The 22630-nt window shown below is 42.9% G+C and overlaps 1 protein-coding gene across 2 annotated transcripts in view; it reads left to right on the top strand.

The window, feature by feature from the left end:
- flvcr2a (FLVCR choline and putative heme transporter 2a) overlaps window positions 1–22630 on the top strand; it is a 118505-nt gene that overhangs the window by 22437 nt on the left and 73438 nt on the right. For both annotated transcript variants that reach the window (XM_080202124.1, XM_080202123.1), the window contains exons 2-4: window positions 12967–13108; window positions 14642–14782; window positions 15898–15965. In XM_080202124.1, coding sequence (XP_080058250.1) covers window positions 12967–13108; window positions 14642–14782; window positions 15898–15965 — 351 coding nt within the window. The remainder of the gene's footprint in view (window positions 1–12966; window positions 13109–14641; window positions 14783–15897; window positions 15966–22630) is intronic.

The raw sequence follows: 22630 nt of genomic DNA, 5'->3' as shown, positions 1-22630 counted from the left end.
GAAACAGTCTGGGAATGGTGTCCCCGCAGTCACTGTCACAGTGAAACAGTCTGGGAATGGCGTCCCCGCAGTCACTGTCACAGTGAAACAGTCTGGGAATGGCGTCCCTGCAGCCACTGTCACAGTGAAACAGTCTGGGAATGGTGTCCCCGCAGTCACTGTCACAGTGAAACAGTCTGGGAATGGCGTCCCCGCAGTCACTGTCACAGTGAAACAGTCTGGGAATGGCGTCCCCGCAGTCACTGTCACAGTGAAACAGTCTGGGAATGGCGTCCCTGCAGCCACTGTCACAGTGAAACAGTCTGGGAATGGTGTCCCCGCAGTCACTGTCACAGTGAAACAGTCTGGGAATGGTGTCCCCGCAGGCAGCGTCACAGTGAAACAGTCTGGGAATGGCGTCCCTGCAGGCAGCGTCACAGTGAAACAGTCTGGGAATGGCGTCCCTGCAGGCAGCGTCACAGTGAAACAGTCTGGGAATGGCGTCCCCGCAGTCACTGTCACAGTGAAACAGTCTGGGAATGGTGTCCCCGCAGGCAGCGTCACAGTGAAACAGTCTGGGAATGGCGTCCCTGCAGGCAGCGTCACAGTGAAACAGTCTGGGAATGGCGTCCCCGCAGTCACTGTCACAGTGAAACAGTCTGGGAATGGTGTCCCCGCAGGCAGCGTCACAGTGAAACAGTCTGGGAATGGCGTCCCCGCAGTCACTGTCACAGTGAAACAGTCTGGGAATGGTGTCCCCACAGGCAGCGTCACAGTGAGTCAGTTTGGCATCCTGGAAGTGATAGCGGAGCAAAGGAGATCGGAGAAACCCGCCCATGTCGAGCTTGTTTCATCAGTTAAGAACACACGACTTAGAACATAATCATCATAAAAAACACATTCTTCTTTCAGTAAATATTTGGACCACCTGCCTGGAGCTAGATGAAATCATACATTTATGTTTCATTAACATTGTGACTCAACATCACAAACTCATTTTGCTACAAACCATCGAATTTTGCGTTTCATTTTTTTAAAATGCTCCTGTCCTATTTTAAATGAATTGGATCGTATGTTAAAGATGGAAAGAGAATCTTAGCTACACTGTTCATCAAGAATTGTAGTAAAGGATTTCCAGGAAGTTAGGAGTAAGCTACAAACACAGCTGGACACAACCTGGTATTACACTTGGAACCTCATTGCAGTAAACATAAATATTCCTGCTCAAAACCACACAAAACAATTAAATAGCTCAATGGGATCTTTTATATTCTTAGATGTTTAATGTCTCATCTGAAAGGCAGCACCTCTGACAGTGTAGCATTCCCTCAGTACTGCACTGGAATGTAAACCTTGATTTTCATGCTCCAATCCTGGAGAGAGACTTGAACCCACAAACCTCTGACTCAGGAGCTGACCACCAACTGAACTTAAACTGGCACCATAGGTCAACAACTTTTCATCAGGATTCCGAAAAAAGTGAGTTGTGAATGATTGATTTTAGTTTGGATTGGAGGGTCCTCCCCAAGGTTGTTCACTCAGGAGCTCTGCTGTTTATTGTATATAGACACTTGAACTTGGGGAATCATTTTGAAATGAGAAGGTGTTAGTAATAGACTTCCAAAGGACAGTAGACTAGCGATGGGTGAGTACACTATAGATAAAATTCACCAAAAATATGTGAGGTGAGATGCATCTTAGCAAGAATAATGAGGAGAGGCGACACATTAACTGGACTGTAAAAGCAGATGGATTATGAGTGCTACTACACAAACCTTGCAACTATACCGGACCTTGGTGAGACCACATTTGGAATACTGTGTGCAGTTCTGGTCACCTCACTATAAGAAGGATGTGGAAGCATTGGAGAGAGTGCAGAGGAGATTTACCAGGATGCTGCCTGGTTTGGAGGGTAGGTCTTATGAGGAAAGGTTGAGAGAGCTGGGGCTTTTCTCTTTAGAGCGCAGAAAGACGAGAGGTGACTTAATAGAAGTTTATAAGATGATGAGGGGGATAGAGCAGACGTTCAGAGACTATTTCCTTGGGTAGATGTAGCTGTTACTAGAGGGCATAACTATAAGATTCGTGTTGGGAGATATAGGAGGGATGTCTGATGTAGGTTCTTTACTCAGAGAGTGGTTGAGGTGTGGAATGCACTGCCTGCTGTGATAGTGGAGTTGGACACTTTAGGGACTTTCAAGCAGCTATTGGATAGGCACATGGAATACACTAGAGTGGGATAGCTTGATATTGGGTTTGGACATAGCTTGGCACAACATCGAGGGCCTAAGGGCCTGTACTGTGTGCTGTACTGTTCTATGTTCTGTAAGGTTGTAGCACGCATAAACAAAGCACTTTGTAAAGCACATAGCTGCTAAATAGAGACAGGAGACGAAAGCTAGAAAGTTATATGAAACCCGTATTAAACACGAGTTTGGCTGTTTCTGGAGTTCAATTCTGGGCACCACTCTTTGGGATGAATGTGGAGTTGTTGGAGACAGTTGGAGACATGATTTACTGGAATTAAAGTTTAAGGGTTTACAGTTACACGGAGAGGCTGAAGAAGATAGGATTGTTCTCTTCAGAGCAGAGAATGCTAAGAAGAACTTTACCAGAGATTTAAAGTCATGAAGGATTTAGATAAAGAAGGGTGGATAATCAAAGCACAGATTTCATAGAGATTGACAAAAGAACCAGTGGCGAGAGGAGAAAAACATTATTTTGCAGTGAGTGATTGGAATCTAGTGCTCCCAATAGGGTGGAAGATGCAGATTCAATAGTAGCTTTGAAAGGAAACGTGCAAGAGAAAAATAAATAGGGAAAAATAGCTGGGGAGTGAGACAAACTGGAGCTGCTCTTTGGAAGAGTTGGTGCAGAGTCAATGGGCCAACTCAAATTACTCCATCTATTCTCTGATGATATTGTCCAGGTACTAAATATCCATCTGAACAAACGAGCCCAATACTGTTCATTTGAAATGATTGCAATATAGGTCTCCCAAAAGGAATTGAGGGCAGGTGTCACAATCTAAAATAAAATCTCACAATGTACAACAGATTTTTTTGATAGCTCGTCCCATTTCTCAACTCCTTCCCCTACTGCAAATGTCGTCATGTCCTTTATCTGAGGCATTTTCATTCCCTCTCATTATCCTCATTCCAACCAATCCAATCTCTTCAACTATTACTGCATGTCTGATCTCCCTTTCCAAAATCTTTCAATGTATTATCACCTCACAAGTCTGTGCCCTCTCAAAAAAAACCAAGACCAACTAACAGTAATGTCTAGCATATAGAAATGCTACCACTGTACCATTTTTCAAAAACATCCTTTAAATATTCAGAAAAGAATCTGTGCAGAAATAGAATTTGGATTTAAAACCAATGCCAGAAACAGCAGCCTTTTCATTTTGAAAATTGACCTTCCAGTTACTTAACCGGTTTGGCTTCCTTTACAAGTAATGTAACTCTCTTATCAATGCTGACTGGAATGTTTGCATATGCACTCAAATTTCTACTGAGTACACAATAGCCAATAATAACACGGACAGGTGTGGTATAGTTACTGCATAAAGTACACCTTTAACAGGGTAATCCTGGCCAACAGCTTCATGAACTGACAATGTTTTAAGGCAGTTTCGATCCTGTATGATCCACTTGTGTCATATAACAATGAGTCTTTAAATAGTCCACGCTTTCACAATCGAACACTTGGCCGTCTGGCAATAGCAATTAGCAGGTTTCAAAAGTCAACACTGCAATTTGAAATATCCAGCAGGCTGGTGAGATCACACAATGGATTAAAGGTTAAAAACAAGTAGATTGTGAACTGCTGTTCTCAGTCAGTGTGCTGGGTGGAACACCAAAAAAAGACTGGCTAGATTTCAGGAAGTAAAAGTAAACAACATTCTTCTACCACTTGAAATCCAATAGTGGGCTGTAACTATTTTGTGATTTGATATAAGTTGCTGGGGGTCATACGGGAGAGGAGAGATAGACATGGTTGAGGTGGTCAAAGATGGAGATGGTGTTGAGAGAAAAAGGGCACCAGTTTTGCTATTCCATTCAGCATCTGTTCATCAGAACCATATTTTTAATTCACAAGATAAATGCAAAACAGCTGTGCCCCTTCAGCTTGTTGCTTCTTGGATTTAAAATTCTCCATGGCCGCCCCCCCCAGTCTCTTTAATCTTCTCCAGCTCCATAACCCCCTGAGATATCTGCATTCCTCTAATTCAGTTCTGAAAAAGAGTTTTATTGGATTTGAAACATTAACTCCGTTTCTCTCTTCATGGATCTTGCCAATACTGCTGAATTTTCCAACTCTCTTTGTTTTATTTCTGATTTCCAGCATCTGCAGAATTTTGCTTTTATTTTCCTTGAATTCTGCCCTTTGGAGAATTGCTGATTTTAATCACCCTGGCTGCCTGGACCCTAAAGAGAGAAGGTGGCAATGTGGTAATGTCATAGGACTAGTAATCCAGAGACCCAGGCTGAAGCTCTGGGTACACGAGTTCCGATCCCGTGGAATTTAAATTCAGTTAATTAATGAAAATTTGAAACTGATTATGGTGACCATGAAAAAATGATTGTTGTAAAAAACCCACCTGATTCATTAATCCTCTTCAGGAAAGGAAATCTCTTTCCTTACCTGTAAGCGATTGCAGACCCACAGTCCTCTGAGATAGCACCCAATTGTACCAAACTATTACAGAAAAATCAAAAAGTAGCAAAACTGGAGAGATCTCTTGGTATTGACCTAGGCACTGGAAACAACTTCAAAATCAGCCCTGTTGACCCTTATCAACATCTGAGGGGTTGTGCCAAAATTGGGAGAGCCATCTCACAGACTAGTCAAGCAACTGACATAATGATACTCCCAGAATCATACCTTACAGATACTGACCCAGCCTCTCCAATAGCATTTCTGGGTATGTTTTGTCCCACCACCAGTGAGGGAATTGCCCTGAGAGTCCTCAACATTGCCTCTGAACTCCTTGAAGTCAAACATGGGCAAAAGCATCTCCTGCTCATTCACAGTGCCAACCCTTCTCCACCTCTGCCTCCATCCCTGCCATCCCTCAGTTGATGAATCAGTACTCCTCCATGTTGGCCACTTGGAGGGAGCTCTGAGGCTGGCAAGGATGCTGCCAGCGAGAACGGAGAGTTTGGCGCTCAGCCAAAACTCCATTCATTGCAGCAGGACTGGACATTTCCAGCCATGGGCGAGGTTGGAGAATTCCAGCCTTGGTCTCCAAAGATGTTCTCCATCTGACCAATTTACGAGAATGACTCTAGGGATGAGAAACTTCAGTTATGTGGATAGATTGGAGAAGCTCGGTCTGTTCTCTTTAGGGAAAGAAAGATTAAGAGATTTATTAGAGGTTTTCAAAATCATAAGGGTCTGAGGAAAAACTGTTCCAATTCACAGAGATAGCGGGTTATCGAGTCAAAGTGATTAACAAAAGAAGCAGTCGAGACATGACATGGCAGTGGCACAATTGTGAAGTGTCAGCACGGTGGCACAGTGGTTAGAATTGCTGCCTCACAACACCAGGGACCTGGGTTCGATTCTTGGCTTGGGTCACTGTGCAGAGTCTGCATGTTCTCCCCATGTCTGTGTGGGCTTCCTCCAAAAGAGAATTGGATTATTATCTGAAGCAAGAAAGATTTACAGGAAATAAGTATATTTTTAAGAAAAATAATCCAGGCTCTTGAACATACTTCTCTGGAGTGAACTCTCAGGTGCAATGATCCAAGGAGTGGCAACTTATCTTTAATGTGGCAAAGTATTAATTCATAAACTATATCTTTTTTTTTATTTGTTTCTGGGACATGGACATCACTAAATAACCAACATTTATTGCCCATCCTTAGTTGTCTGAGGCAGCTAAGAGTCAACCACATTACTGTGGCTCTGGAGTCACATGTAGGCCAGATCAGGTAAGGACAGTAAATTTCCTCTCCTAAAGGACATTAGTGAACCAGATGGGTTTTTTTGACAATTGGCAATGGTTTCATGGTCATCAGTAGATTTTTAATTCCAGATATTTTGTATTGAATTCAGATTCCACCATCTGCCGTGCCGGGATTCAAACCCAGGTCACTAGGCCATAGCTTTCCCATTGGTGGCACATTCAACTAGTGGAAAGGATTTGGATGTGACTGTGACATGTGGCTACAGTGGGTAGAAAATGTTTGCGAGCACTGAATGCATCCCTTTTACATTGGGATGTCAATGTTTATCTTACATTTTAAACACAGCTGCTATGTCCACATCTGGAGTCTGCATCCGCAGTTTGGAATCTGCGCTTTTAGCTTGTAGCTATATCATAGCTTATAGCTTATAGAATATATTGTATAGCTTATAGAAGTGTGTAAAGACGTCTTCCCAAATAAGAGGATAATTAATGTAAGTCCGCTATTCAAAAAGGGAATTAGAAAGAAAACAGGAACTATAGACCAGTGAGCCTAACATCAATAGTAGGGAAGTTGCTGGAGTCGATTATCAAGGATTTCATAGCTCAGTGTTGGAAAGCAGGGTAAAATCAGATAAAACTTATCTGAAGGAAAATTGTTTGCAACTGAGCCAGCCTAAATCTTGTGATGATGGTAAATCTTTACTGGGCTTTTGTGTCTGTAAGGGTATTACTGGGATAAAAGGAATGGTGTGAGTTTGAACCGTGTTCTTGTGTTTGTATTGAAACCTTTCCTATCTTTCTATCCAGTGTAATACATTTCATTTTTTCTTGTTTTAATAAAAGTTTTGTTTTTTGTGTTAACAGTGTACTGGCAGACTCTTGTGAACTTGTTCAGTAACTGATCGCCACAGTTTCTGAAACAAAACAAAGTTAGGATCTATCAAGCCAGGTCTCACTCTGGGATCTGACTTGTCTGATATTGACATCAGCTAGGTTCAGAATGAAGTAAAGGGGCAGTGGGTAAGTTAGTATTGACTGCGCCAATATAAGATTAAAAAGGCGTGTGCAAGTGACTGAAGCTTTTGTGAGAATTCAATGGAGATTTGTTTGGCCTGCTTATCTCCTTATCAATGGTGGCAGTAGACAACATTGGACATCATTAAAGGACTGGGGTGTTAGCCTGTGAAGTGAGAGAGAGTAGAATGAGCCTGTGTGCTGGACTGTGCTGAGGACTGTGAGGTCATCCATGTGAAGCAGCAACAGGTCAAACAAGCTGCTGCAGGCTCCATGCAGGAAAGATGTTTACCTTGGCTAGTGTATCCACACGCTCAGATCACAGTCTCACATAAACTCTACAACCATTTAAGCCTCTATGGAGGGTCTGGACTGGTTGTTACTCAGCAACCAATAGTGCAAGTGGATTCTAGAGTCACCTCAACACTTCTCATCATAATAAAGATATCAAGGGATAAGGGCTTACTATGAGTGAGGGAGTGGGGAGCAGTGGGGTCAGGGACACAATCTTCCCTGATCTGTCTGCCTGAAGGAATGATCTAAGGAGCCAAATGATGTTCCCGCGCTGCTCCTCTCTGTGGACTCATCCATCTGGTTCCACTTGGAAGAGCTCTCTGCCAGCTCTGTTACTGATTTGGGGCAGCTGTGAGGGTGATGTGAGTGTATCCCTGCCTAGGTTACATTTCATGTTTCTTCCTCATTGCCACATTCACAGCTTTTATAATCGGTGGGAAAAACACCTGTTCTGCTCAGAGATCCCCCAGGTGGCTGGAGAAGAGAGTGCTGTATGTATTCTAATGCATGTGTTTACAGCCAGAGCTCTGGATACCAGGATCTCAGCTCAGTTTGGCCCATGCAAAGGATTAAACTATCAGCAGGGCAGACATTAAGTGCAATTTAATTCAGCCATTATAATTCACGTACAGAAGAGGAAAATATAATGTTTGTTAACAAAAGGCTGCTGGAGACTATCGGCTAGCAGCGATAAAATAACAAATAATAAAGGAAAAGTCTGAGCAGCTGACTCTGCCTGGAAACTGTTAACTCTCAGATTGGCACCAGCCTCTCTGCCACATTGTTCCTGGAATGTGGCCTCTACGTGTGGCCCGTTGACACTCTGGCCTATGATAGCACCATCCCCTTCACCATGCTCATCAGCGTCTGTCAGTCCTCCATGTCTCCCTAGCCAAGACATCCCCACATTTTAATGCAGATGATGATGATCTAGGGCACTGTGTGATGAGTATTGGTGAGGACTGCCTGAGAGGTCCAAACATTTGAACATCTTTAAGAGGCCTACTGTCAGCTCGCTATCGATGTGAATGTTGTAGCTCTTGTCAGCAGCACCTTGCAAGGTCCATCAAAAACCTGTGGCATCTGGGAGTGGGCCAGAAAGTAGAAATCATGAGAATCTCTTGGTAATTGACACAAATATGCAGGATTTGTCTTCTGTAACCACATATCAGCTGCATGTTCGAAGAGTGCAAATCTTTCCTATTGGTGAATGTGACTGGCTACTGCCAGGGAGCTTTCATGACCACATGTGTACAGTCAGTAGCTGTTTGCACTAACAGGAAACCTGGAATTGCTGAAGAACACTCTTCCAGCAGGCCTTTGGGATCCAGGCAGAATTGGACGAATTGGTTTACTCTGCTGAACAGGGCATCTGTCACCTCCCTGGTACTGGAAACTAGGAGCAGGATTTTCCAGCCCTTCCTGCCGGCGGTATCTTCCAATCCCAATGAAGGTGACCCCCTGCGGCAGGTTACCGGGGTGGCAGAATGGGGCTGAGCCATGAAAAAAGACAGAGACATTGGCAGGACTGGAAGATCCCACTAGTGGCCAATGGCGAGCTGCTTCTGTTACTGGAAAACACACCACAGGAGTGGGGGTGGGGGTCTGGAAAATCCCACCCTGGGTCATTGAATCTATTATGTGTGGGAGGGGATGGCACTTTGTAGGGTGTTTTTCAGAGAGTCAGTGCAGATTTGCTGGGCTGAATGGCCTCCTTCTGCATTGCAGGGGTTCTATGGTTCTAAAGGAGTCAAGGGTAATGGGGATGAATTAGGAAAGTGAATTCAAAACCACAATGAGATCAGACATAATTTTCTCAAATGGCAGAGCTGTCTTGAGGGGCCAAGTGACCTCCTTGTGTTCCAATTCTTGTTTACCTGCTGAAAGGATTGTTTCTGTGATTCCTCTAGGTTCACTTTACTCTGTGTAATATTGGTCACATCAACCGTGTTTTGAACCAATACCTCTCTTTGAAGTGTGATCCAAGCCTGGAACAAACTGTCGAGATGCTGCCCACCCTCTCTTTACGTGTCAGTGTCTCTAACTCACATTCTGAGCAGAGAGATCTGACAGAGATAGGCACTGCAGGTATCTCTGTGTGGGGCAGGCTCAATATGCACAATCTCATACATTCTCATCGCATTCCTACATTGCAGAAGGAGGCCACTTGACCCATCGAATCTGCACCAACAACAATCCCACCCAGGCCCTATCCCTGTAACCTCAAATATTTACCCTGCTAATTGCCCCTGACAGTAAGGGGCAATTAAACATGGCCAATCCACCTAACCTGTACATCTTTGGACTGTGGGAGGAAACCAGAGCACCCGGAGGAAACCCACGCAGACACAGGGAGAAGGTGCAGACTTTGCACAGACAATGACCCAAATTGAGAATCAAACCCAGGTCCCTGGCGCTGTGAGGCAGAGTGCTAACCATTGTGCCACCGTGCCGCCAGTATTCTTCCAAATGAATATGGGCCCAAGCTGCTCAAACATTCCTCATAAGACAAAGCCATCATCCCAGAAATCAGCCTCAAAGGACTGAATGGCCTCTTCAGCATTGTCAGGATTCTGTGATCCTACTTTATGTTCTTATTTCAGATCTCTGGCATCTGCAGTATTTTGCTTTTATTGCTCTATAAACCAGTGAGATCTTTCCAACTAATATCCAATTAAAGGTTTCATCCCACCACCAGCAGTGGTTATGGACTCGCCATTTGGGGAGGCCAACACAATCACCAGTGGGTTTGCAGGTGACCTCTGGTGCTGGGACCCTGGTTCAAAAGCACTGGACCCTGGCAGTGGGAAATGGGAGATTGGGGCATGGGTGGGGGAAGCACCCACAGAAAGCCACTTCCCTGATGTTTCTTTTGGCTCCCCTCATTCCCCTCCAACCAGTGATCCACTTCCCCTCTACCCCCATCCCTCCCTCACTCAGCTACAGCCTGGGTCCCTTCGCCGCCTTCTGGGTGCTTTACAAGAAACAACCTGTGATTGGTCAGCAGCTCATGGTGGGTTGGGTTTCTTCAGCAGCCCCTAAAGCCTGATGAAAATGTAAGGTCGCCTGGTTAAAGGCAGTTAATTCTGTAGAGCCTCCCCCAAAGGAGGCAATCCAGGAATCCTACTGCTTCTCCAATCAACAGCTAAGAACCCCATTGCCAAGATCACATTTGTTCCATTATGTCAGAGGTAACTATCCATCCTTCCAAATCATTGGAACTTGGAACAGCTGGTCATCTGGTTCTAATTTCGAACAATTCTTAATTTCATATGAAAGTCCTTGCATTGAAAACAGTTTTGCTGCTCCAACTCAAATACTTCCATCCTTCTCCTTATCATCATCATTTCTTTACTCTTATTCTTTTGATTTGATTCTCTAGATCGCATTTTTTTTCCTCTTTGCTACTTGCTCTTTTCCCTAGTTGTCACTTTGCCATTTCAAGCAGAATGTCCTTGAGGAAGATGAGGAAATACTGCCAACTGCAGCATATTGGGGCTGAAGATTGTGAAGAGGAAATACAAGTTATCCTTTCTTCAGCCATTGGCAGAATTATTATTATTCATTTTAACCTCATCATCAAACATTATGAGTGGGTGAAAATTAACTCTGGCCCAACTCTAACTCTGTAGTTACTGATTCACAGTTTTCAGATCTATGGCGTACATTCCTAATGCTGAACTAGTTCCAGTTCAGTGACCCCATCAATGTTTACAGGCAGTTAAAAATCATGGGATCCTGACATTCACACAACTATAAGTGTGTGGTTCAAGATAATCGCCAATTACAAGGTTGTAATTCTTAACGAGCAGTTGCTGCTTCTCCATTTAAGTTTCCTTTTCTCATGAAGGTTTTGGTTTGAACTGGTATACAATCCTACAGGCAGTCTTGCCAAGTGTTATTCTTCTGTGAGTTTAAGACAGTGAGCCATAGCAGACTATTTGTGGGGAGCTGAACCTACTTTGTCCATATTTAACATCCACCTGTGTGTTTTATAGCAGGATGAATTGGATAATGTTGGGAGCAGGAACACTGGCTGAATCTGACTACCACCGCTGTGTACGCTAATGGTCATACTGACCTCAGTGACCACTGCTGATACGGTTAACTTGAGTTAAGTGAGGTTAAGTGAGTGGGTGACGATCTGGCAGATGGAGTGTAGCGTTGGCAAGTGTGAGGTTATCCACTTTGAAAGAAATAATAGTAAAATGGACTATTATTTAAATAGTGAAAAATTACAACATGCTACTGTGCAGAGGGACCGGGGGGTCCTTGTACATGAATCGCAAAAAGTCAGTTTGCAGGTGCAACAGGTTATCAAGAAGGCGAATGGAAAGTTGGCCTTTATCGCGAGGGGGATGGAGTATAAAAGCAGGGAGGTCTTGCGGCAATTGTATGAGGTACTGGTGAGACTGCAACTAGAGTACTGTGTGCAATTTTGGTCCCCTTATTTGTGAAAGGATATATTGGCCCTGGAGGGAGTGCAGAGAAGGTTCACCAGGTTGATACCGGAGATGAGGGGGTTAGCTTATGAGGAGAGATTGAGTAGATTGGGTCTGTACTCGTTGGAGTTTAGAAGGCTGAGGGGGGATCGTATAGAGACATATAAGATAATGAAGGGACTAGACAGGGTAGAGGCAGAGAGATTGTTCCCACTTAGAAAGGAAACCAGAACTAGAGGGCACAGCTTCAAAATAAGGGGGAGTCAATTTAGAACAGAGTTGAGGAGGAACTTCTTCACTCAGAGGGTAGTGAATCTTTGGAATTTTCTGCCCATTGAAGCAGTGGAGGCTGCCTCGTTAAATGTGTTTAAGTCACAGGTAGATAGATTTCTGATCAATAAGGGAATTAAGGGTTATAGGAGAAAGCGGGTAAGTGGAACTGAACCACTATCGGATCAGCCATGATCTTATTGAATGGCGGGGCAGGCTCGAGGGGCTAGATGGCCTACTCCTGCTCCTATTTCTTATGTTCTTATGTTAAAAGGAGAAGCTCAAGAACATTGATCCAGGGACTGTTTCAATGGGCTATTTGGATCATTTTCTAACGCACAAATGCAAAGTCCTTTACCAGTGAGAGCAATTTTGCTTTCTGAAGAAGAAATAGAAAGTATAGTGCAGGATTCTATCGAAAGCTGCTGTCAACAAGATAGCTGCAGAAAGAAGTTTTTCCCTAGTTGGGAGGGGTGTCTGGAACCATGCGACAGTCTCAGAATAAGGAGCAGGGATGACACAAGGAGAAATTTCCTCACTCAGGGCATGGTAAATTTTTGGAATTCTCTATGCTAGTGGGCAGTGGAGACTGTCATTGAGTATGTTCCAAACTAAAATCAATAGATTTCTGGATGCCAGTGAGATCAAGGGATACAAGATAGTGCTGGAAGATGTTTTTTTTCTTGCAGAGAATTCTTCTTCAAAAGGTAGTGGAAACAGAAAGCTTGAATATTTTTAAGGCAGGGGTGGATAGATTCTTGATAAACATGGGGATGACAGGTTATTGGGGGTAGACAGGATGCAAATTTGAGGTTGCAACCAGACCAGCCATGATCTTATTGAATGGTGCAGCAGGCTTGAGGGGCCAAGTGGCCAACTCCTGCTCCTAATTCCTATGTTCATATGTTTGTATGACATATGGTTTCCTCTTTCCTCTCTTCTCATATTCCCTCTTCTCAGCAATGTGAATCACCAGTACGTAAAGTATTTGTAACCTGTATATGATTTTCTATTCATAGCACTTCTCTCTATTCTGTCTCTCCACAGATGGGAGTTGCACTGGGTTTCCTAATTCCTCCCATGCTTGTACCAAATGTGGACGACCTGGATCAACTGACTTACCATATCAACGTCATGTTCTATGGCACTGCTGCAGTGGCAACTGTGCTTTTCATTCTTGTTATCCTAGGTAAGAAGCCTGCGAAATGAGCTAAGAAGGACATACTGCCTAAAAGAAATGTTCCATGATCAAAAATGTATCATGAGTAGAGTTGGGAATTGCTTTTGGCTTTGCTTCTACAGCTGCAGTTTGTCTGTTGCAGTTTCCTTTCATAAAGTTGCAGACAGTATTTTATTGCACCATCTCTGAATGTGCTGAAGATAAACCGTTTCTAGTATAGAAAGTTCTAGAATTGTCAGAGTACTCCACAAAGGATGAAGATAGAATTAAATGGTGAATTATAAGCAAATGATTGGGTCATCATTTACTTGAACACTATGATTGTATTTAAGACTACCTTTTAAAGAAAAGGCATGCATTTATATAATGCCGTCACATCCTTCTAAGAACATAAGAACATAAGAAATAGGAGCAGGAGTAGGCCATCCAGCCCTTCGAGCCTGCCCCGCCATTCAATAAGATCATAGCTGATCTGTCGTGGCTCAGTTCCACTTTCCCGCCCTCTCCCCATAACCCTTAATCCCCTCTCTTATCAAAAACCCATCAACCCGCGTCTTAAAAATATTTAGCGAGGCAGCCTCCACCACTTCAACGGGCAGAGAATTCCAGAGATTCACCACCCTTTGAGTGAAGAAGTTCCTCCTCAACTCCGTTCTAAACCGCCCCCCCTTTATCTTGAGGCTGTGCCCCCTAGTCCTACTGTCTTTTTTGAGCGGGAAGAGTCTCTCCACCTCTGTCCACAGCATTATTTAAAAGTATTTTTAAACAATTTCACTATTAAACAAGTAAATGGGAGGGCAATTTAAACACAGCAATCTTCTACAAACAGCAATGAGATAACTGACAAACTAACTTGTTACAGCGATAGCTGAGAATCACAGAACAAGAGACCATTCAGCCCATCAAATCTATTCAGGGTAGATCAAGCCTGATCTGTAGGTCAGTCCCATGCCCCTGCTTTTTCTCCAGATCTTTTCATTCTCTCCCTTAAATTAAACCTTTGGTTTTGTGATAAATGTAATGGGTGCAGCTTTTAAGTGGGACTGTAATAAGTACCAGAGTGGGTCAACTTCAATGTAAAGAATAATTAGATTGGTCATCCATTTTAGATTTAGGACAACAATATGTCATGATATTGGGCCATAATGAAAGTGACCCTGGTGATGTGCTCAGAGATGTAAGGGGAGCTTGTGCAATATATTAGTGGACATAGCTAACTTGATTTTATTCTTTTACTGGATGAGGGTTTTGCTGGCAGACTGTGGTGGAATGTACTTTAGCCTGGGCCTCTGCACTCCTGGTCCAGTAACATTACCTCCACAGCACCATTTACGTCAAACTGAGGGCTTAATAAAATCTACTTCAGGTGATCAATGGCAATCAGTTGTGGTAAACTTTATATTTTAATTCCAGATTTTTCTGCTTCAATTGATCAAAGCTGAAATTTAGAAAGGGTTGCAATAATGTTTCATGTCCATTGCTTTTTAAAGCTGCATTGGAACTTCTTCGTAGCAATGTTGTAACTGTATTTTTTTACATCAGTTTTTCAGGAGAAGCCAGATATTCCACCAAGTCAAGCACAGGCAGCTATCCTCGCCAGTCCATCGCAGGAATACTCCTACATTCAGTCTATTCTGCAAATGATTAGAAATGTACCATTTTTTCTTCTTATTGTTACCTACGGTAAGCTTCCATTCCAATCCAATCTAAAAGCAAAATGCTGCAGATGCTGGAAATCTGAAATTAAAACAGGTGTAACATTTATGCCACACAAGCCAGGCAATGACCATCTCCAACAAGAGAGGATCTAACCATCGTCCCTTGACATTCAATGGCATTATCATTGATGAATCCCCCACTACCAGCATCCTGGGGGTTACGATTCACCAGAAACTGAACTGAACCCAACCATATAAATACTGTGGCTACCAGAGCAGGTCAGTGGCTAGGAATCCTGTGGGATTAATCTTCTACACCTCTGTCAAATTGCCCCTCACTCTCCATCACTCCGAGGAGAACAGCTCCACCTTCTCCAACTGAACCCTGGAACTAAATTCCCCTCATCCCTGGAACCATTCTGGTAAATCTCCCTCCACACCCGCTTGGGGACCCTCACTCACATACTTCCTATGGTGTTGTGACCAGAACTGGACACAATTCTCTAGCTAAAACCTAACCAGAGCCATCTGGAGCAGTTTACTTCAAAAATTTAACTGAATCCCTACAGTGCCGAAGGACGCCATTTGACCCATCTGTACCGACTCTCTGACAGAGTTCTTATTCAGGCCCACCCCCAGCCCCAGAGGAAATCATGAATAAACTGAGGATATAAGTGACTCAGATATACAATCCTGTAACTCACTTTGGCTTGGTAATATAAGAAATGGTGCACAGAAGTCTAGTTAATGTTTCTAATCTCTCTTCAGTGGCTGTCTTGATATGTCAAGATAGAAGATGTAAGAATACAGACATTAAAATCACACTTGTGTTGGAGCTGCACTAGCAAAACCAGCCAGATGAAAGTAGCATTAACAAAAACTGAAAAATGCTGGATAATCTCAGCAGGCCTGACAGAATCTGTGGAAAGAGAATAGAGCCAATGTTTCAAGTCAGGATGTTCGTCCAGACTCTACACATGAGCTCTGTTCTCTCACCACAGATGCTGCCAGACCTACTGAATTTATTCAGCATTTTTCTGTTTTTGTTTCAGATTCCAGCATTCACAGTATTTTGCTTTTATAAAAGTTGAGTTAATGTTTACAAAGATTGGAGAAAACTCTTTTTATCTTTTTCCACAGGAATTAACACAGGTTCCTATTATGCAGTTTCAACGCTTCTGAACAAGATGGTGCTGGCACATTACCCAGTATGTACCCTGTCCTCTCACGGGATTTTTATTACTCATAGATAATACTTCAATGCCAGGAGAAATTGTGCCTGCAACTGAAGAGTGTTTTTTAATCATCTTTTCTTGTACGCCAAACATCCAGTGCAAACAATCAGGGCGGAAATAAACCCATGTCCCAAGGTTGACAGGCCCACAGTCTGTTCTCTCTTACCTCACAAAAGATGATCTCTGGTTTTCATTTGAATGAGGAAAATGGCAAGGGAAGTTATTCTGACCTAACCCATGACAACCAGTACCTGACCTTTGTAATATTGAGCATAGGGAAAGCAATGACATACAAGCCAGAGATTATTTGCTTAAATTGCTTTTAGTTCTATTGCAAAGGGTGGAACAGCTGACATTAGCAGATGTCCTTTGGTTAGAGGTGGGGTGGGAGGGAGAAAAGCAAAAACTGACAGTAAATCCACGCCCTGACTGGATCCTGATGTACGATGTACTGGTCCATTCAGCTTCACACTAGTTCAATACTTTTTTTCTACTATGCTAACCTTGAGATTCTACCATTCTACAATTATCACCTGCTTCTGCATAATACATGTTAACGCTGAAAGATTTTACATTTGTGTTTAATAGCTGTTATACAATTTTATTCATTTTTTATAAAATATGTTCCTTAACATGCAAAAGCAACCTTGAATGGGATCAGTTCAGTGGTTGCAGCATTCTGACACTTGAACCGATGCCTGTAGTTAATTATCGAAATGGGGCAAACAGCTGCACTTTTGTGAGTATCGACCATGGTGGTCTTTCTCATTAGTTGTGAGCATTTCTTAAACATTTTCTGGAAATATACCCAGTTTTTTTAACCATCAGTTGACAGCAGTTCCTCCATTATTGCACCAAGAAACACACTTGCGATATTCATCTGTAGTGTCTTCTTTTGCAGTCATTTTGTGAAGTTTTGGTAAAGTTCTAAATTGACAGCCCACTATCAATGGAAACTGAGAGGATTTTTGTTTTGTTATTCAATTGGTTAGTCAAAGTTTATATTGCTTCAGTGTTGTATGTTGCTAGTGTTAAGAAATCTAATTGGTCATCAATCATTTAGATAATTAGTTCTGATGTAAGGCCTGATGTAGGTAGTTTTCCAGGCTGTAAGCATTCTGGTATCTACAAAGTGTATGTCACTGAAACGACAAGAATTTTCAGAAAATCTGCCAAAAATCACTTGAGGCTCATATTAGTTAAGTGTCAATAATATCACAACACAATATTCCAACTATAATGCAAAGATCTGTGTATCAAAACAGGCAATTACTGCTATAATACTGGCAACCACCCAATAAAAATGTCTAAATACGTCCACAAGACAGTAAGACGAAGGAGATAGTCATTGACTTCAGGGAATCTAGTGGAGAACATGCCCATCTACATCAACGGGAGTGAAGTGGAAATGGTTGAGAGCTTCAAGTTTCTAGGTGTCCAGATTACCAATAACATGTCCTGTTCCCTCCACACTGATGCTATAGTTAAGAAAGCCCACCAACACCTCTACTTTCTCAGAAGGCTAAGGAAATTCTGCATGTCCACTCTGACTCTCACCAACTTTTACAGGTGCACCATAACCAGATCTTTTCTGAATGTGTCACAGTTTGGTATGGTTCCTGCTCTGACCGAGACTACAAGAATCTACAATGAGTCATAAATGTAGCTCAGTACTCTGGCTATACTTCTCATTGCTTTGGAAAAGCAGCCAGCGTAATCAAGGATTGCACACATCCCGGACATTCTCTCTTGTGAAGTCACATACCAATCAGCTCAAGAACAGCTTCTTCCCTGCTGCTGTCAGACTTTAGAATGGACCTACCTTATATTAATTTGACCTTTCTGTATACCTGGACTATGACTGTAACACTACATTCTGCACTTTCTCCATTCCCTTCTCCCCTATGTACTCTATGAATAGTACGCTTTGTATAACATGCAAGGAACAATACTTTTCACTGTATACCAATATGTGTGACAATAAATTGAATCAAATGAAAATAAGACGGTATAAATCTAATCTGGCCAATTACTGTCCTTTAGCCCCTTCATCGGTAAACTAATTGAAGGAATTATTGACAGAGACATCAAGTGAGAGCCATTCACCTGCATCTGGATTACCATTGCTCAGTTTTGCTTTCCTACACAATTAAAAAATTAATAATTGGGAAGCAGATTCATCATTATCATGAAAATAAGAATTACACAAAAGACTGAACAGGCTATGGCTGTCTTCTTTAGAAAAAAGAACAGTACAGCATAGGAACAGCCCTTTGGCCCACCAAGTCTGTGCCGACACAGATGTCTGTCTTATATTTTCTAGCCTCAATGTGGTCCATATCCCTCTATTCGCTGCCTATTCATGTATCTATCCAGATGCCTCTAGAACGTTGTTATAGAATCTGTTTCCACCACCTCCTCCTTGAAAACAATCCAAGTTTGTTAAACCTTTCTCCATAGTCCATATCCTCCAAACCAGGCAACATCCTAGTAAATCTCTTCTGCACCCTTTCCAATGCATCAACATCCTACCGGTAGTGTGGTGACTAGAATTGTACACAATACTCCAAATCCGGCATGGCGGCACAGTGGTTAGCACTGCTGCCTCACAGTGCCAAGGACCCAGGTTCGATTCCCGGCTCAGGTCATTATCTGTGTGGAGTTTGCACGTTCTCCCCATGTCTGCGTGGATTTCCTCTCGGTGCTCTGATTTCCTCCCACAGTCTGACCCATGTGCTTGTTAGGTGCATTGACCCAAACAGGCACCGGAGTGTGGCGACTAGGGGAATTTCATAGTAACTTCATTGCAGCGTTAATGTAAGCCTTACTTGTGACTAATAAATAAACTTCAAATATGGCCTAAATAAAGTCTTATACAGCTGCAACATGATTTTCCAATTCCTATACTCAACGCCCCGACCGATGAAGGCCAGCGTACATAGAACATTATAGCGCAGTACAGGCCCTTCGGCCCTCCATGTTGCGCCGACCAGTGGAACCAATCTAATGACCCTCTAACCTAAACTATTCCAATGTTATCCATATGCCTATCCACTGACCATTTGAACACCCTTAAAGTTGGCGAGTCCACAACAGCTGCAGGCAGGACATCCCACGCCCTTACTACCCTCTGAGTAAAGAAAAGCGTGCCATACGCCTTCTTGACCACCTTGTCCACTTGGGTTGCCACCTTCAGGGAACTGTGGATCTGCACCCCCAGATCCCTCTGTAAATATTTCTAATGGCTCTACCATTTACTGTATACTTTCCTTCTGAAGTAGACCTTCCAAATCATATCACCTCACACATGTCCAGGTTAAATTCCATCTGCCATCTTTTGGCCCAGGTCTCCAATTGACTTATATCCTGCTGTATCCTCTGACAATTCTTCCCATTATCAGCTACTCACACAATTTTTGTATCATCTGTAAATTTATTGATCAGACCACCGCATTTTTGTCCAAATCATTTGTATGTATTACAAACAACAGAGGCCCCAGCACTGGTCCTTGTGGAATACCACTTGTCACAGACTGCCAGTTAGAAAAGTATCCATCCACTGATACTCTCTGCTTTCTATACGCAATCCAGTTTTGCATCCAACTTACCAGCTCACCTTGGATCCCAAAAAACTTCACTTCTGTGTCAGCCTGCCATGAGGAACCTTATCAAAGGCTTTACTAAAGTCCATGTATACAACATCCACTGTCGTGCCCTGGGCAATTTTTCTTGTCACTTCCTCAAGGAACTCAATGAAATTTGTGAGACACGACCTCCCCTTCACAAACCCATGCTGCCTATCGCTAATAAGCCTATTCTGTTCCAGATGTGAGTCCACCCTGTCCCTAAGAATCTTCTCCAATAATTTCCTCACCACTAATGTAAGGCTCACAGGCCTGTAATTTCCCAGATTATTTCTTCAGCCCTTCTTAAACAAACGAACAAGTTAGCTACGCTCCAGTTCTCTGGTACCTCGCCCATGACAAAGATTTTGGCCAAGGCCTCAGCAATTCCTTCCCTCGCCTCTCTCAGTATTCTGGGATAGACCCTACCTGGTCCTGGGGACTTGTCCACATTAATGTTTTCAAAACCTCCAATACCTCCTCCGTTTTTGTCTTAACGTGTCCTAGATGTTGCACTGACCCTGAAACCAATCTAAAGCCCATCTAACCTACACTATTCCAATATCATCCATATGCTTATCCAAAAACCATTTAAATGCCCTTAATGTTGGTGAGTCCACTACTGTTGCAGGTAGGACATTCCGTGCCCTTACTACTCTCTGAGTAAAGAACTTACCTCTGACATCTATCCTATATCTATCACCCCTCAATTTAAAGCTATATCCACTCGTGCTAGCCATCTCCATCCGAGGAAAAAGACTCTCACTATCCACCCTATCTAATCCTCTGATCATCTTTTATGCCTCTATTAAGTCACCTCTTAACCTTCTCTCTAATGAAAAAAGCCTCAAGTCCCTCAGTCTTTCCTCATAAGACCTTCCTACCATACCGGGCAACTTCCTGGTAAATCTCCTCTGCACCCTTTCCAATGCTTCCACATCTTTCTTATAATGCGGCGACCAGAACGGTACACAATACTCCAAGTGCGGCCGCACCAGAGATTTGTACAGCTGCAACATGACCTCACGGCTCTGAAACTCAATCCCTCTACCAATAAAAGCTAACACACCGTACGCCTTCTTAACAGCCTTATCAACCAGGGTGCCAACTTTCAGGGATCTATGCACATGGAATAGAAAAATGGAAGACTTTCACAGCATATATGTAGATAAGATGGTTTGGGTTGCTGTGGGCCAAAAACTAGAGAATATAAATAACAAATAGTTACTGTAAATCAAATAAGGAATTCAGGAGAAACAAGTTGAGATAATTACCAGAGATGCATTTACGTTAGTGAGTTACATCAAAATGACAGTACAGAAACAAGCCATTCAAACCAATGTCAGTGTTTATGATCTGCACAAACTTCTTCCTACTCTATTTCATCTACCTTCATCAAGATATTCCTCTGTCCTTTTCTAACTCATACTTATCTAGCTCCCTCTTTGATGCATCCAAGGTAGTGATGCTTTCTAAAAGATCATATCCTGCTATGTTAGCTTTGTCTACTCCTTATGAGTGTTTAACTGACTGGTCAATATTTAACAGGTGTATCTTTTCAAAGTGTGGGTAGAGTGTCTCAAAACTGACAACAGATGCGATCTTACCTGCCGTTCATGCCATGCTCCTGCTGCAGTAAGGTCAGAATTTGGTGGCTTGCCAATCTCTACTCATTGCAGCAGAAAGAGAAATTCCTGCCAGCGTGAACGTTGATAAGATTTCAGCCAACAAGTTCTGGCTGGATTTTGGATCTCACCAGTATTTTGGGTGGAGTGGTTTGGGCTGTATCATGGATTATTTGGACCATTTGGAACATGGGAAAAGACAAGTGTGGTATCTAATCAATACACTCCTGTGTCAATTCAGCACCTAGCCAAACAACCAGGAAGTTCCTTTATCATCTAATAATAATTCAAATTCATGCAAAGCAGTTTAAGAAATAGTCCAGTTTTCAGCCAGTTTTTACAGAGCTGGATTGAAGACACTGAACTGTATTATATTGTCCTGACAGCATCAAGAACTAGAGGGTACAGATTCAAAATAATGGGCAAAAGGAGTAAATGCAATGGGATGAAAAATGTTTTCATCTAGAGGCTGTTTGGAGTCTGGAATGAACTTCTTGAGAGGGTGGGGAAGACAAGTGTGATTGAAATATTCAAAAGGGAATTGGATAGTGATTGGAAAAGGAAGAATGTGCAGGGTTACGGGGATAAGGCAGGAGAGTGGGATTGGGTAGAATGCTCTATTAGAGAGTCGGTGCAGATTTGGCGGGCCAAATGGCTCCTTCTGCACTGTAAAGATGATTTGGTTGTGCTCAGGTTTCTGCTATCCCCTCTCTCGCTTCCCTCAGTCTTCTAAGAAATATCCATTCAGGCTTGTGGCTTTTTCTACTTTGACTTATATCAATCATAGAATCCCTACAGTGCAGAAGTGCCATTTGGCCCATCTAGTCTGCACCGACAACAATCCCACCCAGGCCCTATCCCTGCAACTCCACGCATCCACCCTGCCAGTACCCCTGACACCAAGGGGAAATTTATCATAGCCAATCAACCTAATTTTTGGACTGTGGAATGAAACCGGAACACCTGAATAAAACCCACACAGACACAGAGAGAACATGCAAACTTCACACAGACACTTGAGGCTCGAATTGAACCCAGATCCCTGATGCTGTGAGAGCAGTGCCTGCTACTGTGCTGTCCTTTCTTTCTTATCTATAATTTCCTGTCCTCCTCTTATGCACGATGATTCCCACTCAGTACAGTAAACCTCTTCACCCAGATAGTAATGCGAATGTGGCATTCTTTACAGCAAGAAGCAAATAACATAGATACATCAATTGAGTGTTTAGATAAACACATGGGAGGGGTGGGGGAAGGAATAGTAAACTTTGTTAATGGGTGCAGAGCAGGAAGGGTGTGTACTACAAGGATGTTTGGCAAAGCAAGGGTTAATGTGAAACTGGAGGACTATCGCTCTCAGTATGATGTAAAGAGCTACATGATAGTGGAC

This window comes from Carcharhinus amblyrhynchos, chromosome 14 (assembly GCF_965287045.1).
Source record: "Carcharhinus amblyrhynchos chromosome 14, sCarAmb.v2.hapA, whole genome shotgun sequence".
NCBI classification, from domain to species: Eukaryota; Metazoa; Chordata; class Chondrichthyes; order Carcharhiniformes; family Carcharhinidae; genus Carcharhinus; species Carcharhinus amblyrhynchos.
This window is presented reverse-complemented; position numbering and strand designations above follow the sequence as displayed.